The sequence below is a fragment of the Somniosus microcephalus genome, chromosome 7, assembly GCF_052327205.1.
Source record: "Somniosus microcephalus isolate GS21.2 chromosome 7, FLI_Smic_1.0, whole genome shotgun sequence".
Taxonomy (NCBI): Eukaryota; Metazoa; Chordata; class Chondrichthyes; order Squaliformes; family Somniosidae; genus Somniosus; species Somniosus microcephalus.
Genome location: NC_140993.1, coordinates 272,661,048 through 272,677,066, shown reverse-complemented (window position 1 = coordinate 272,677,066; position 16,019 = coordinate 272,661,048). Strand labels below are relative to the sequence as shown.

General features: G+C 45.8%; 1 protein-coding gene across 3 annotated transcripts in view; it reads left to right on the top strand.

Annotated features, from left to right (window-relative positions):
• itga9 (integrin, alpha 9) overlaps positions 1–16,019 on the top strand; it is a 539,537-nt gene that overhangs the window by 288,736 nt on the left and 234,782 nt on the right. For 2 of the 3 annotated variants that reach the window (XM_085993778.1, XM_085993777.1), the window contains exon 16: positions 9,940–10,092. The exons of the other annotated variant lie outside the window; for it this stretch is intronic. In XM_085993778.1, coding sequence (XP_085849904.1) covers positions 9,940–10,092 — 153 coding nt within the window. The remainder of the gene's footprint in view (positions 1–9,939; positions 10,093–16,019) is intronic. 3 annotated transcript variants of the gene reach the window in all.

Below are 16,019 nucleotides of genomic sequence, written 5' to 3'. Positions count from 1 at the left end.
AAAATTCTCAATTGTATTAATAGACCACTTACCTGAAAAACTAAGTACTTACGTGTGGTTTTTCAATGCGTAAATACCGGAGGCCTTTACACACGCGCAACTCTCTAAAAATAGAGGAAATCCAAGTCGCACACGCTGCCCGATACCGCGCACGCGTTCAGCCTCTTAACCCCTGGGTCAGAGGACAGGAAATACCGGTTTTCAGCGCATGCGCTGTGCATGCTGAAAACCGGCAATTCCTCCGGGCACACGCGTGAGTACCCCGTCCTTACTCACGCGTTGGGCCCGGAATTACTGGGCCAATAAATTTAAAACGGAGATAGACAGTTTCCTAGCTGATAAGGGAATAAGGGGTTACGGGGAGAGGGCAGGGAAGTGGACGTGAGTCTAAGTTCGGATCAGCCATGATCCTATTGAATGGCGGAGCAGGCCCGAGGGGCCGTATGGCCTACTCCTGCTCCTACTTCTTATGTTCTTATATTTCATCTACGTATGAGGGTAATTGTTAGGAATGCATACTCCCAGGGTGGAGCAGTGCCCACTGGGAGCAGGTGTTGCCAAATCGTTGGCGCACTGCCGATGGTTTTCTATTCGTTAACGGACAGAAATCAAGAGGGAGTGGACCTGCAGTATCCCGGTACGTGCTCCAGTTGGGGAAGCTCTAACACGGGCGGGTGCATTGGCTCCTGATATATTGCAACATTATTTTGTGAGGTTGACCCAATGCTATTCTTACAGGCAAGCGTGTCGGGGAAGGAGAGAACGGTTCTTGTGCTAAACATAGTTAAAGTTAATTATTTAATGATGCAGAGGTGATTTGAACTTTTATTAAGAGAATGAGTACGACAAAAAAGCTGGCTCAGGAAGTCAGATAATCATTAAGAACAATAACCTGGGAACATAAGGAAACGAGAGTTCTCCAGAAGTATTTTTGTCTTTACAGGGGCTTGGGGCAGTCTACTTTTGATGTACTGATGTTTCTCATTAGAGATAAATAGTTTGTGAAGAAGGCCATGTCCCTAATGTTGATTTTCGGCATACTAATTATACATTAGCAATAGCTAGTGCTGTATCATGCCACTGTGCCAATTATTTGTGTATATAATTCAATAGTGAGAGTGTATGAGAGGATTTTACTTGTATGGTTTATGACTGTTTTGTTGGAAAAGGAGTGAAACGCTCTTTTGTTATAGACATCAAGTTAACGGATGTTAATGCTGGGGAATGGGGCACTTCCCATTTCAGGCACCCAGTATCATAGAAGCATAGAAGATAGGAGCAGGAGTAGGCCATTCGGCCCCTCGAGCCTGCTCCGTCATTCAATGCGATCATGGCTGACCATCCAAATTCAGTACCCTGTCCCTGCTTTCTCCCCATATCCCTTGATCCCTTTAGCCTTAAGAAATATATCCAACTCCTTCTTGAATATATTTAATGAATTGGCCTCAACTGCCCTGTGTGGCAGAGAATTCCACAGGTTCACCACTCTCTGGGTGAAGAAATTCCTCCTCATTTCTGTCCTAAATGGCTTACCCCTTATCCTTTGACTGTGACCCCTGGTTCTGGACTCCCCGACCATCGGGAACATCCTTCCTGCATCTAGTCTGTCCAGTCCTGTCAGAATTTTATAAGTTTCAATGAGATCCCCTCTCATTCTTCTAAACTCCAGCGAATATAAGCCCAATCGACCCAATCTCTCCTCAAACGTCATTCCTGCCATCCCAGGTATCAGCCTGGTGTATCAGCATCAAGCACTCTCAGAGTAAAGCTCCTTCAACTTTACCCTGTTCCAATAGCATGAAGAGTGCAGGAGATATCCTGAACTGTTATCACAGCATCCAGTGACACCTGGATAGGAGGCCCTTGCCACTCATACAAGTACATCAGGATTAAGCACAGGTAGCGAGCTTTCTATATTCCATTCGGCTCACCAGTTGGCCGTGCAGTCACCCACCTCTGCTGTTTCTTCCACATGGTAGTAAAGCACATCAACAGTTAAAGTGAAGAAGGTCACACCACACAAGCGGAAAGGGCACTAAACACATACCCCAAACACACTGAAACACTAAAGGAAATGTATTCACTTCTACCATATCTTATAGGCTGTGTTTCTTTCACTGAGTAGTAAGAAAAGTGACCAGTGTCTAAAAGGCAAACAAAATGGCTGTTGCCCACTATTGTTGTCTGGAAGGACCGTTTGCCGTTGAACTTCAGGAAAGCAGTCACTTTCACAGCAATTGCTGGTGCATTGCAGGTGCCTGGCTGTAATGCACCACCCGTGGCAGTGAAAGTCACTGCTTCCCTGACAGCCATCATGACCAACAGCCATTACAGGTCTTCATTGAGCAGGTGACCTGGCTGAGTCACGACATAGTGATGCCACTGATTGTGATTGATATTGTGTGTATTACTTTCTGTCTGTACACGAATTCCAGCTTGTATTGTAGCTTGTATTGTAGTGTACACATTAGTGTCCTGGCACAGAGACTAGCATGCTGGGCGGGCTGATGGGACAGGTGGGCAGGTAGATCAGTGTGCTCGATTTGTGGCTCTCACTGATTTCTGGCTATTATTTTTAATGACTGTAACATTGGGGTTGCTGCCCCTACAGGCTGAGTTGTCCAATCAGATCGCCTCCGAGGCTCCGCACTGAGAACGCTAGCTTGTAAATTTTATCCTACATCACTGGATCTGGCTATTCCAGACTAAGCCAGTTTTCAAGAGCAGCTCAATTATAAAGTTACCGTCATAACGTAGATATTAGATGAGTTTTACCTGTAGAAGCTTTCATTTTAGCCAGAATCAAACTAAATGACAAGGGAATGCCGACGTGTCGGGATATGGAGACAGAGAAAGATTGGAATACAGAAAGATGGGAATGCAGGATATTGGGATTTGTAGATGAGAGATTCAGAGTTAAACTTGATGTCCCCTAGTTGTTAATGCAATTTAACACAATGTTTTATTATTTTGTTAAACCGTATGATTAGAGTATAGTCCATACTTTAAGTTAAATCGGTCTGTCATAGAAAGCTGCATTTAATTAGGCATTAACTTGGGATTTTGAACTTTACTCTCTTAATTGAATTAGTGTCTAGTGAGCTAATAACTTTTGATATCATTTAATTTAAAATAATTATGCAGAACTACCCATTGAATGAATGAAGGTGACAGGAGCTATTGAAGGTCTGTATCTGCTCATGACGCTCTGGGGAGGGACGTCACTGAGCTGCAAGCTGGTAAACCACTGTTTTTTCACACTCGTTTGCAATACAGCCTGTTTATCAGTTTAATTAACATTGAAAGTCAACACATGAACAGGTTCTGGTGCAGAGATACAGGGATATGGGAATACTGGAGTATGGAGATAGAGGGTTGAAGGATACTGGGATGAGATGGATAAGGATCCAAGGATGAGAGCTTAAAAGATAACAACAACTTGTATTTATATAGTGCCTTTAACACTGTAAAACATCCCAAGGAGCTTCACAGGATAAAACTACATTTGGTACCCAGCCACATAAGGAGAAATTAGGGCAGGTGACCAAAAGATTGGTCAAAGAGGTAGGTTTTAAGGAAGAGAGAGAGGTAGAGAGGCGGAAAGGTTTAGGGGGAAAAATTCGGTTGCTTTGCGCCTCGTTAGCGCCCTGAGGGCGCTAACTGGGCGCAAAGCAACTGGCGCCTGGGCACGATGCCGCCAACGCCTCCCATGAAATTCAGCGGGAGGTTAGCGGCGGCGGTAACCGTTAGCGCCCTGCGGCGCTGCGCCACCGACAATAACGTCATCACCGTGCGCAACGCCCCGCTCACGCCCCGGCCACGATCTTCGGTAGCGCCCCCTGACTTACCGCCGGACGCTATGTCGACAGGGTCAGGGGGGCCTACCTGTGGCCGGGGCGGCGCTAATTAAAGGCGAGGTGCCGGGAGGCCATTTTTGTTGCTGGCCGCCTGCCAGCACCTGCCTCCGCTGCCGTCCCCGGCCTCCTGACCCACCTCCCCCCTCCCCCCCTGCGGAGCGTGGGATGCGCTCCATGAGCCCGGCACTTCTCTTGAGTGCCGGGCTCTTTTGCCAGCACTCCCGATCCCTGGTGGCCCAGCTGGGCCCCGGGTCGCACTGCGCAAGGCCCCTCCCCTTTAAGAAGGGGAGGAAGGCCTGCAGTACTGCGGCACGTAGCACCGTGATATTCCCTCGCAGCACCCAAGAGGGAGGCGGGGCGTTTCCAGTAGCACCCCACTTCCCTCTTGGGGCGCTAGCACTCAATTTCAGCCGCGGGGGCGCTAATGTATCCGGGGCGTTAACCCGGCGAAGTTAGCGCCCCAAAGGGGCGCGACTCAATTTCTCCCCCTTAGGGTCAAAGATGTAGGTTTTAAGGAGTTTCTTAAAGGAGGAAAGAGAGGTAGAGAGGTGGAAAGGTTTAGGCAGGGAATTCCAGAGCTAAGATCTTTGACAGCTGAAGGCACAGCCACCAATGGTTGAGCGATTAAAATCAGGGATGCTGAAGAGGCCAGAATTAGAGGAGCGCCAATATCTCGGGGGGAGTTGTGGGGCTGGAGGAGTTTACAGAGGTAGGGAGGAGTGAGGCCATGGAGGGATTTGAAAACAAGGATGCGATTTTTAAAATCGAGACGTTGTTTAACCGGGACCCAATGTAGGTCAGCGAGCACAGGGGTGATGGGTGAACGGGACTTGGTGCAAGTTAGGACATGGGAGCAGAGTGTTGGATGACCTCAAGTTTACGTAGGGTAAAACGTGGGAGGCCAGCCAGGAGTGCGTTGGAATAGTCATGTCTAGAGGTAACAAGGGTATGAATGAGGGTTTCAGCAGCAGATGAGCTGAGGCGTGGGCAGAATCGGGACGATGTTACGGAGGTGGTTAGTTATGGCGAGGATATGTGGTCAGAAGCTCATTTCAGGATCAGATATGACACCAAGGTTGCGAACAGTCTGGATCGGCCTCAGACAGATGTTAGGTAGAGGGATGGTTCAAGTCCCAAGTGCAGTTCAGAGATTGAGCACATAATCCAGGCTGTGCTTGGGAGTGCTGCACTGTCAGAGGTGCTGTCTTTTGGATGTGACGTTAAACCGAAGCCCTGTCTTCCCTCTCAGATGGACACAGAAGGTCTCACGGCACTATTTCGAAGAGAAGAGGAGATCTCCCCGGCGTCCTGGCCAATATTTATCCCTTAACCAATATCAATAAAACTGGGATCTTGCTGTGCGCAAATTGGCTGCCCCGTTTCCTACATTACAACAGTGACTACACTTCAAAAGTACTTCACTGGCTGTAAAGTGCTTTGGGATGATCTGAGGTAGTAAAGGGCGCTAAAAGCAAATGATTTTTCTTTTTGTCTGAACATCCCTGGGACAACACTGTATAAAACAATGACATTGCCGTGGTCTATTTCTAAAAGCTTTTTCAAGTTCTTTCCATGTGATTTATTTTGTCAGTAGCTAAACCTTGCAAAGCAACAGTTTGGTTCACTGTGCCAGAAATAGCGAAAGAGCCTCCCTTTCATGTATTGGAGGAGCAAAGCCACTATATTCTGGGCCGTGCAGGTGGAACATGATTTATATTCCCGATTAAAGGCACTCCCTCACTCTGAAGTGCACCAGACAACCTGAGGTTAAATGGAAATCCATTTACATGAGCCAACTGTGGCCTAATAGGAAGAGCAAGGCTGTTTTGTTTGGTGGAGGGCCTGTTGAAGTGAAGCAGATTTTAACTCGCTCCCAGGTGAGGAGATAAATAGATTGGTGGCCATGTTAATTCACCATCAGAGTTTTGAGTATGGAGCTCACCAGTGCCTATATTGATGGGAACTCTTCTCTGGTTTTGGAAAATTTAGAATAAATGAAACTCACCAAAAGGGTGGATTTTGTTTATTCATAACTCAATTTACCAATTGCTGCATGGAGCACAAAAGCTCTGAGTGCTCTGGAACATGACTGGTGTAACGTTTTGGCTGTAATGTAAAATTGACATCCTTAAGCTTTGCTTTTAGTGGGTTGGGGAGAAATTTTACAGAACTTCATCTTAGAAGTTTACTCATGTCCCTCAGTTGAACGAGGTAGAATCAATGATATGGCACACTATATTATTAGATCTGTATAAAGGAAGGGCTTATAGGCCCTATTCTTTATTCATTCCATGGTTTCTCTGTTCTGATGTATGTAACTGTGACAAAGGTGGGTGTGGGGCAGAAATACCTAATACCGATTATATGCAGATAGGCTCTATACTGGAATACGCTGATAATGTGAAAAAATGGTGGGTCTGATTTATCTGTTCCTGCACCTGGTTGTATAATATAGTTACATAGGATTACTCGGATATACGGCACAGAAACAGGCCATTCGGCCCAACCAGTCCATGCCGGCATTTATGCTCCACTCGAGCCGTCTTTCCTCATCTAAATCTATCAGCGTAACCCTCTATTCCCTTCCCCCTCATATGCTTGTCCAGCCTCCCCTTAAATGCATCGATACTATTCGCTTCAACCACTCCCTGTGGTAGCGAGTTCCACATTCTCACCACTCTCTGGGTAAAGAAGTTTCTTCTGAATTCCCTATTGGATTTCTTGGTGACTATCTTATATTGACGGCCTCTAGTTATGCTCTTCCCCACAAGTGGAAATATTCTCTCTGTCAAAACCTTTCATAATTTTAAAGACCTCTATTAGGTCACCCCTCAGCCTTTTTTCAAGAGAAAAGAGACCCAGCCTGTTCATCCTTTCCTGATAGGTATACCCTCGCACTTCTGGTATCATCCTTGTAAATCTTCCCTGCACCCTCTCCGGTGCCTCTATATCCTTTTTATAATATGGTGACCAGAACTGTACGCAGTATACTCTCTAAGTGTGGTCTAACCAAGGTTTGATACAGGTTTAACATAACTTCACTACTTTTCAATTCTATCCCTCTAGAAATAAACCCTAGTGCTTGGTTTGCCTTTTTTATGGCCTTTTTAACCTGTGTCGCTACTTTTAGTGATTTGTGTATTTGTACTCCGAGATCCCTTTGTTCCTCTACCCCACCGAGACTCGCACCCTCCAAGTAATAACTGACCTCCCCATTCTTCCTACCAAAATGTAATACCTCACATTTATCTGTGTTGAATTTCATTTGCCAATTATATGCCCATTCTGCAAGTTTATTAATGTCCTTCTGTAATTTGTTGCAGTCCTCCTCAGTATTGACTATCCCCCCAATTTGGTGTCATCCGCAAATTTAGAAATTGTGTTTTTGATTCCAAAGTCTAAATCTGGACATAAAGCACAGCAGGTGAGTGTCTGGTCCTCCCCACCTGGTGTTTCTCCACGTGCTGCATTGCAGGTGATTTTTTTACACCCAGGTCCAGGAATAGGAAGAGTCTCACCACACACTGGTGCCAAGGGTTTACTTCTGTAGCTGTGGAGAAATAGAGATGCGCAGTTCGGTTTTGTCAACTTTACAGTTTATTTTGACATGAAATAGAGTGAGATGTTATATGAAATTATAATAAATCTGAAGCACTTCCTGCGCAGCGTTTGGTAAAGCATTTGTCTCACCTCCCTGCAGCTGAGAGATTTTTGCTTGAGTTGTGAGCTTTCGGCCCTGTTCATATTGACATTGCTTGTTTCACTGCAATTCTGAATTCACTTCCGAGCAGCGTTGCAGTGAGGAGACCGGATGCCAACACTGTACGTGAATTGTTTGCAGCGTGGCCACGCAGCCGGCTGACAGTCGGATCTGTAAACTCTGGGTTGGCCATCTCAGTCTGCTTTTGTCAAGCTTTCCCTTGACATAGCAGCAAAGGTGGCCGTTGTGGAAAACGCTGCTGCCGCTGAAGGAGCTTGTGCATGCGGTAGGGAAGGGAGAAGGAAGACGACGATGTGCCAAAGTAAAGAGACAAAACCTTTTGTTCCCGCGGCACTGCATGCTGCCGTTTGCGTTTGAATTGTTTAGCACTTCAGATCTGCGCTCTCCCTCTGTTGCTGTTTATTCTTCTTCTTCTCTTCTTCTTAGGCAGTCCCTCGGAACCGAGGATGACTTGCTTCCACACTAAAAATGAGTTCTCAGGTGACTGATGAGTCCAATGCGGGACCTACAGTCCCTGTCACAGGTGGGGCAGACGGTGGTTGAAGGGGCGGGTGGGTGGGGTGCTTGGGTTAACGTGCGCTCCTTGCACTGCCTGCGCTTGGTTTCCGCTTGCTCCCGGCGAAGAGACTCGATGTGTTCGGCGCCTTCCCGGATGCTTCTCCTCCACTTTGTACGGTCTTGGGCCAGGGATTCCCAGGTGTCGGTGGGAATGTTACACTTTTTCAAGGAAGCTTTGAGGGTGTCCTTGAAGCGTTTCCTCTGTCCACCTGGGGCTCTCTTGCCGTGCCGGAGCTCTGAGTAGAGCGCTTGTTTTGGGAATCTCGTATCGGGTATGCGGACGATGTGACCCGTCCATCGGAGCTGATCGAGTGTGATCAAAGCTTCGATGCTGGGGACGTTGGCCTGAGCAAGAACACTGACGTTGGTGCGCCTATCCTGCCAATGGATTTGCAGGATCTTGCAGAGGCAGCATTGGTGGTACCTCTCCAGTGCTTTGAGGTGCCTGCTGTACATGGTCCATGTCTCTGAGGTATATAGCTGGGCGGGTATCACTGCTGCCCTGTAGTCCAGGAGCTTAGTGCCGGGTTTGAGGTGCTGGTCTTCAAACACTCTCTTCCTCAGGCGAGCGAAGGCTGCACTGGCACACTGAAGCCAGTGTTGGACTTCGTCGTCGACGTCTGCCCTTGTTGACAGTAGGCTCCCGAGGTATGGAAAGTGGTCCACGTTGTCCAAGGCCTTGTCGTGGATTTTGATAATCAGGGGGCAGCACTGTGTGGCGGGGGTAGGTTGGTAGAGGACCTTTGTCTTATGGATGTTTACTGTAAGGCCCATGCTCTCGTATGCTTCAGTGAAGGTGTTGACGATGGTTTGGAGTTCGACCTCCGAGTGAGCGCAGACGCAAGCATCGTCTGCATACTGTAATTCGGTTGCTGTTTATTCACCCAACTTGTGGCTTCTTGCTGGTGACTAACCATCACATTTCGATGCAGAGTAGGGCGCGGAGTCACGTGGCGGGATGAGAGTTTGTATTTTCGACTTCAGTGATGTAGAGAGGTCCTTTCAGGAGATTTCAATCCATTTAAGCTGTGGCTATCATCAGCCAGTGTAAACTGAACAATCGCATTGTTGAAGACCATCCAGCTGAAAAATACACAGGGGCAAGATGGATGAAACATCCTGGAAGAAGGCTAAGCCTGGTTCTCACAGCACTGTAAACAAGAGGAGCCATTCTTTATTCGCAAAGACTTGATTTAATTTCTGCCTTGAATTGGCCGTAAGGCCCCAATAGTAACTGACGAGTAAGTGCTGTTTTGTCGCACAACAAGAACATCTTAGTAAATAGCAACAGAAAATGCTGGAAAAACTCAGCAGGCCAGGCAACATCCATGGAGAGAGAAATAGAGTCAACGTTTCGGGTCGAAACCCTTCGTCAGGACTGAGAAAAAAAGGCAGGAAATGAAACAAAAGGCAGTTTGGGGGTTGGGAAATGGGGGAGGGGATGAAAGAAGAGACATTAAGAGATATTCAAGGTGAGACGAGATGGTAATAGGGCAGGTAAAGAAACAAACAATGGCTCTAGATGAAGTGTGAAATGCGCTGGCAGAGTGAGAGACAGCTGCCGTGTGGGAGAGAGAAAAAAAAGGAAAAGGCACAAACCAAAAGTGTGGATAAAAAATATAAAAATATACCAGGGGCCGAAGTTGTTGAACTCGATATTGAGTCCGGAAGGAAACATCTTAGAACATCTTAGTAGTTGTTGATCAGCAGGTTTTCCCCAATTGTCTCAGAGCTTCTTGTAGGAGTTTCCTGTTATGCCTTGTTGCGCAGTTTCTTAAGACAACCATTTGCTTCTTTCTACAGCGGGAAGTGAAGGACGTGATAACACCAATTGTTTTTGAAGTGACATACACCTTGGGCAAGCACGTCATTGGTGGCGAGTCTGAAAAGGAGCTTCCAGCTTTAAAACCAATTCTGCGTTGGAGGAAGGGACATAAACTGGCTCAGCGAAACCAGGTGAAATTTAGATCAGACTATTTAAGTTCAACAAATGCTACATTCCATGTTCTTGCTTACACTTATTACTATAATTTTCCTACATGAAATGCAAGTTCTAAGCAGACTCACACCATGGTAAATCCATCCACTGTAACCCCCTTGAGGGCAGCGATTGCTCTTCTGTGTCCAAACCAAACCAAACCAACCCAAGCTCAGAGTTTGGCTTCATTCCACAGACACTGGAATTTGATGGTTCTGTATCTGAAGCATCACTTTCTGACAGAGTGACATTCTGACATTAATAATTCACAGATACTATTTCAGTGGATGTTGTGTAAGAATAGAAAAGTGGCAAAGTCTTTGATAGATCAAAGGCTTAATGAAGATCTCATTTTAATAACCAGTCACAAAGTGATCCTTTGCAGTGCTATCAAGTTGAAATTGCTGAGTAATTGATTGAAAAATGTGCCAAACCATTTAAGTACTGAAAATAATTTAAAGGCAATTTGGATAATGGGCTAATTTCAGTAGTGATGGATGGATAGATTGTGACTGTGAAGTGCTGAATCTTGTTGAGTAATTATCCTTTGATCTGACTGTGAAGGGGAAGTGCATTATTTTTCATCTCAATGCTCATGTGATTTTCTTACAACATTTTCTGAAGTGATATTGGGTATGTTAAAAGTAATGACACGTTATCATGTTTGCTGGTTTAGCTTGTCATTTGCACAGAGTGCGAAACCTATATTATGCTATGTGTTTAGGATGAGAAAAGGCCATCAGACCCATACACACTTGCCCCACTTTTTTTGCTAGACTTGTTCCAATGTACCTACCCTTCCCCTAACCCCCCCACCTCTTGGAAAAGGCAAAAAATTCAAAAACCTGAAGGCAATTCAGGAATCTGTTGAAAATTGCTCTCCCATCCCTCACAGGTAAGCCTCAGGATGCTCCAAGGCTCGAAGTCTATCGTCATAGCTCAATGCACGCAAGCTGAAGACAATGCATGGTGCCCTTCTCTGTACCATCTCAGTGCCAAAATGTCCTCTTGAGGTACCACGCTATCCAAATCCAGCTGCTATCTATTCCCTCCTTCTAAGGTCCTGACTCTACCGCACAATTTGGTATTATGCATGAATTTAATAACTGTACTACATATGCCCTGCGCCAGATAGTCACAAAATGAACGGAAGCAGAGCTAGCACCAAACCCTGGGCATCCCATTGGGAAGTAGCCCCATTTAAAACCACTCTTTGCTTACAGACATTTGACCGACCCGGCAACTACAGGCCAGTCAGCGTAAGATCGGCGGTGGGGAAAATTTGAGAGACAATTATCCGGGGGAAAAAATTCATTTGCATTTGGAAAATTATAGGCTAATAAATGAAAGCCAGCATGGATTTGTTAAAGGCAAATCATGTTACACTAACTTGATTGAGTTCTTTGCGGAAGTAACGGAGAGGGTTGATGAAGGTAGTACGTTTGATGTGTATATGGACTTTCAAAAAGCATTTGACAAAGTATCACATAATGGTCTTGTTATCAAAATTATAGCCCATGGGATTAAAGGGATAGTAGCAGCATGGATACAAAATTTGCTATGGGACAGAAAGCAGAGAGTAGTGGTGAAGAGTTGTTTTTCAGACTGGAGGGAAGTGTACAGTGGTGTTCTCCAGAGGTTGGTATTAGGACCACTGCTCTTTTTGATGACCTGGACTTGGGTATACAGGGCATAATTTAAAAGTTTTAACGACACTAAACTCAGAAATGTAGTAACAGTATAGCAACTTCAGGAGGACATGGACAGACTGGTGAAATGGGCAGACATGTGGCAGATGCAGTTTAATGCAGAGAAGTGTGAAGTGATACATTTTGGTAGGAAGAATGAGGGAAGGCAATATAAACTAAATGGTACAATTTTAAAGGGGGTGCAGGAACAGAGAGACCTGGGGGTGTATGTACACAAATCTCTGAAGGTGGCAGGACAAGTTGAGAAAGATGTTTAAAAAGCATACAGGATCCTGGGCTTTATAAATAGAGGCATAGAATACAAAAACAAAGATGTTATGCTAAACCTTTATAAATCATTGGTTAGGCCTCAGCTGGAGTATTGTTTTCAATTCTGGGCACCGCACTTCAGGAAGGATGTCAAGGCCTTGGAGAGGGTGCAGAAGAGATTTACTAGAATGGTGCCAGGGATGAGGGTCTTCAGTTATATGGAGAGACTGGAGAAGCTGGGTCGTTTTCCTTCGAGTAGAGAAGATTTGTTAGAGATGTTCAAAATCATGAACGGTTTTGACAGAGTAAATAAAGAGAAACTGTTTCTAGTGACAGAAGGGTTGGTAACCAGAGGACACAGATTTAAGGTCCTCAATTAGGTCTCCTCTCAGCCTCCTCTGTTCCAAAGAAAACAATCCCAGCCTATCCAATCTTTCCTCATAGCTAAAATTCCCCAGCCCAGGCAACATCCCCATAAATCTCCTCTGTACCCTCTCTAGTGCAATCACATCCTTCCTGTAATGTGGTGACCAGAACTGCACGCAGTATTCTAGCTGAGGCCTAACTAGTGTTTTATACAGTTCAAGGATAACCCCCCTGCTCTTATATTCTATGCCTCGGCTAATAAAGGCAAGTATCCCGTATGCCTCCTTAACCACCTTATCTACCTGTCCTGCTACCTTCAGGGATTACTTGCACTTCAAGGTCCCTCTGATCTTCTGCACTTCTCAGTGTCCTACCATTTAATGTGTATTCCCATTCCTTGTTAGCCCTCCCCAAATGCATTACCTCACACTTCTCCAGATTGAATTCCATTTGCCACTGTTCTACCTGACCAGTCCATTGATATCTTCCTGCAGTCTGCAGCTTTATCCTTCATTATCAACCACACGACCAATTTTTGTATCATCTGTAAACTTCTTAATCATACTTCCTACATCAAGTCCAAATCATTGATATATACCACAAAAGCAAGGGACCAGTACTGAGCCCTGCGGAACCCCACTAGAAACAGCCTTCCAGTCACAAAAACATCCTTCGCCCATTACCCTTTGTTTCCTGCCTCTGAGCCAATTTTGGATCCAACTTGCCATTTTGCCTTGGATCCCATGGGCTTTTACTTTCATGACCAGTCTGCCATGCAGGACCTTATCAAAAGCCTTGCTAAAATCCATATAGACTACATCAAATGCACTACCCTCATCGACCCTCCTTGTTACCTCCTCAAAAAATTCAGTCAAATTAGTCAGACACGACCTTCCCTTAACAAATCCATGCTGCCTGTCCCTGATTAATCCGTGTCTTTCTAAATGAAGATTTATCCTGTCCCTCAGAATTTTTTCCAATCATTTTCCCACCACTGAGGTTAGGCTGACTGGCCTGTAATTACTCGGTCTATCCCTTTCTCCCTTTTTAAACAATGGTACCACGTTAGCAGATCTGGAGTGATCTGGAACGCACTGCCTAAAGGGTGGTGGAAGCAGATTCAATAGTAATTTTCAAAAGAGAATTGGATAAATATTTGAAGGGGAAAAATTGCAGGGCTGTGGGGAAAGAGCAGGGGAGTGGGACTATTTGGTATCTCTTTCAAAGAGCCGGCACAGGTGCGATGGGCCGAATGGCCTCCTTTTGTGCTGTCTGATTCTATGGCCTGAATTTTAATACTTTGGCGGGTTGGGAGCAGGGTGACTCGGAAGTGGTCGTGAGAATGGGTTTCCGTTAAAACCGAAAGTGGGCGGGTTGGAGGCGGGTTCTGGTCGGGAGTCAGATTTTTAACACTTTAGGCTGGATTTTATCAATGGAGGCGAGTAGGAGGCGGGACTCCCACTTTTGGGGTTGTAGTCCCGCCTCCATCGCGTTGTGGCCAACCCACTCGATTTTCCCTTGATTGACCTTATTGAGTCCGCCCAGCGGGCTCAGCAGGCCAATTAAGGGCCACCCGGCAACAGGTGACGTCACAGATTGACATTTCATCTGTCAACAGCTTTTGACAGATGAAATATCAGTGTTTCACAGCTCTTTGAAGCTGTCAAACACTGACAATCTGTACTCTAAGTTAATTCCTTCCTCTCGGGCTGATTTAGAGATCTCTCCAGAACAGAAAGCAGAGGCTGCAGATTTTGACAGCTTGCGGCCATTCTGCTTTCTGTGCTGGTGAGATGAGGGATTCCCGAGACCCGAAGGAAGGAAGCCTGCATTAGTAAGTAAAGGTAAGTAAAACTTATTTAAACACTTTACACACACCAAACACACTTACCTCTGCACTCATGCACCCATCACTCACCTGAACACCGGACATCTTGAACCATCCAAGTCCTTCAGCCCGACGGTCCGCGTCGCTAACTTGGCGTGGTTTGGAGCCGTCAAGAAGCCCACACTTCAGGGATAAAAATAGGGATTAGGCCAAAAACTGCCTGTTAACTACCTGTTAACAGGCAGTTAATTGGCACTAATCCCCTTCCCGCCTCGGGGAGGTGGCTCCCAGCATAGGATGGGTACCCGCCTCCTGGGAAACAGGCATGGAGGCGGGTTGGGGGCGGGATGAGTTCGTGCCCCCCGATTTCACGATTTTAACACCCCACACGCCTCCATTCCTGCCTCCACGGCCCTAGGAAATTCTAGCCCTTTAACTTTCCACACAACCTCAACCCACCCATTTTCTGGGGGTTAAAACTCCCCCCTATGATTTTAATTTGCGAGCCACCTCGCCATATCACCCATCGCACCATGGGATTTAATTTTAGGACAGAATCCCTTTTGCAGAACTCTTATCAACTGCTTTTTGGAAATCCAAGTAGATAATGTCTACCCTATCTCCCCGATACATTGTTCTAATGACTTTGAAAAGCTGGATCACACACATGTTCTGATGCTTTCCTTTCCAGTTTTGAAAAAGTGTTCACCCGAAACGTCGACTTTTAATTTCTCTCCACGGATGTTGCCTGGCCTGCTGAGTTTTTCCAGCATTTTCTGTTGTTATTTCTGATGCTGTGCTGAGTATCCCGTCTCACAGCCGAGCGTTCTAGATGATCATTAGCAGCATTCCTAATGATGCTTTGCATTAACTTCCTCACCAGAGAGGATAAATTCACTATTTCTATGGTTACCAGGTTGTAATTTTTATCCTTTTTTTTAAAGAAGGACATCTTTCTCCAATTATCTTGCACTTTATTGAAAATATTGACCAGGCCATCAAGTACGACCTCTGCCATTTCTTTTGGTACCTTAGGATAAATTAAATCTGCCTCTCATGCTTTTTCACCTTGAACCCTTTTAATTTAAGATTGCACCATTTCCCTTGAGATACGCGAGTAACCCATTTGAGTTTCAGTGTTATCTGCTACACAAGGGGCCTGATTCAACTTTCAGAGAGCTAAAAACAGATACAAAGTACCTCTTTCAACTCTTCTGCCATGCCCTTGCCATCATTTAGAATGCTGCATGGGTCACCTGAGAACGGTTCTGTTTACCCTCTAACCGATCTTACTCCTGACAAAAGCAAAAAAAAAAACACTTTACCATTATTTTGATTGTTTTCCACTACCATTCTTTCCAAACTCATTTTAGTTTTCTATTTGTTAGATCCAACTGCTTTTTATACCTTCCACTGTCTGAAAGACTATTGCTCATTTTATACAGATTAAAATACCTCTTTTTGAGTGCAGAGCTCTGAGATGCAGAGGGATCTGGGTGTCCTAGTGCATGAATTGCAAAAGATTAGTATACAGGTACAGCAAGTAATTAGGAAAGATAATGGCCCAGAAATTCGGGTCGGGGGCTTCCCGCGGGTGCAAGCCCCCGACCTGCACTTACCTAGCGCGCCGGCCGTTGTGCTGTGGGCCGGCGTGGGATTCCGATCCTGGGCCTCCTCCAACTGCCGGCACGCAGTGCTTGCGTATCCCAAGGGCGCAGTTGGTTCGAAGCGTCCCCTGGGATCACGTGGGCCA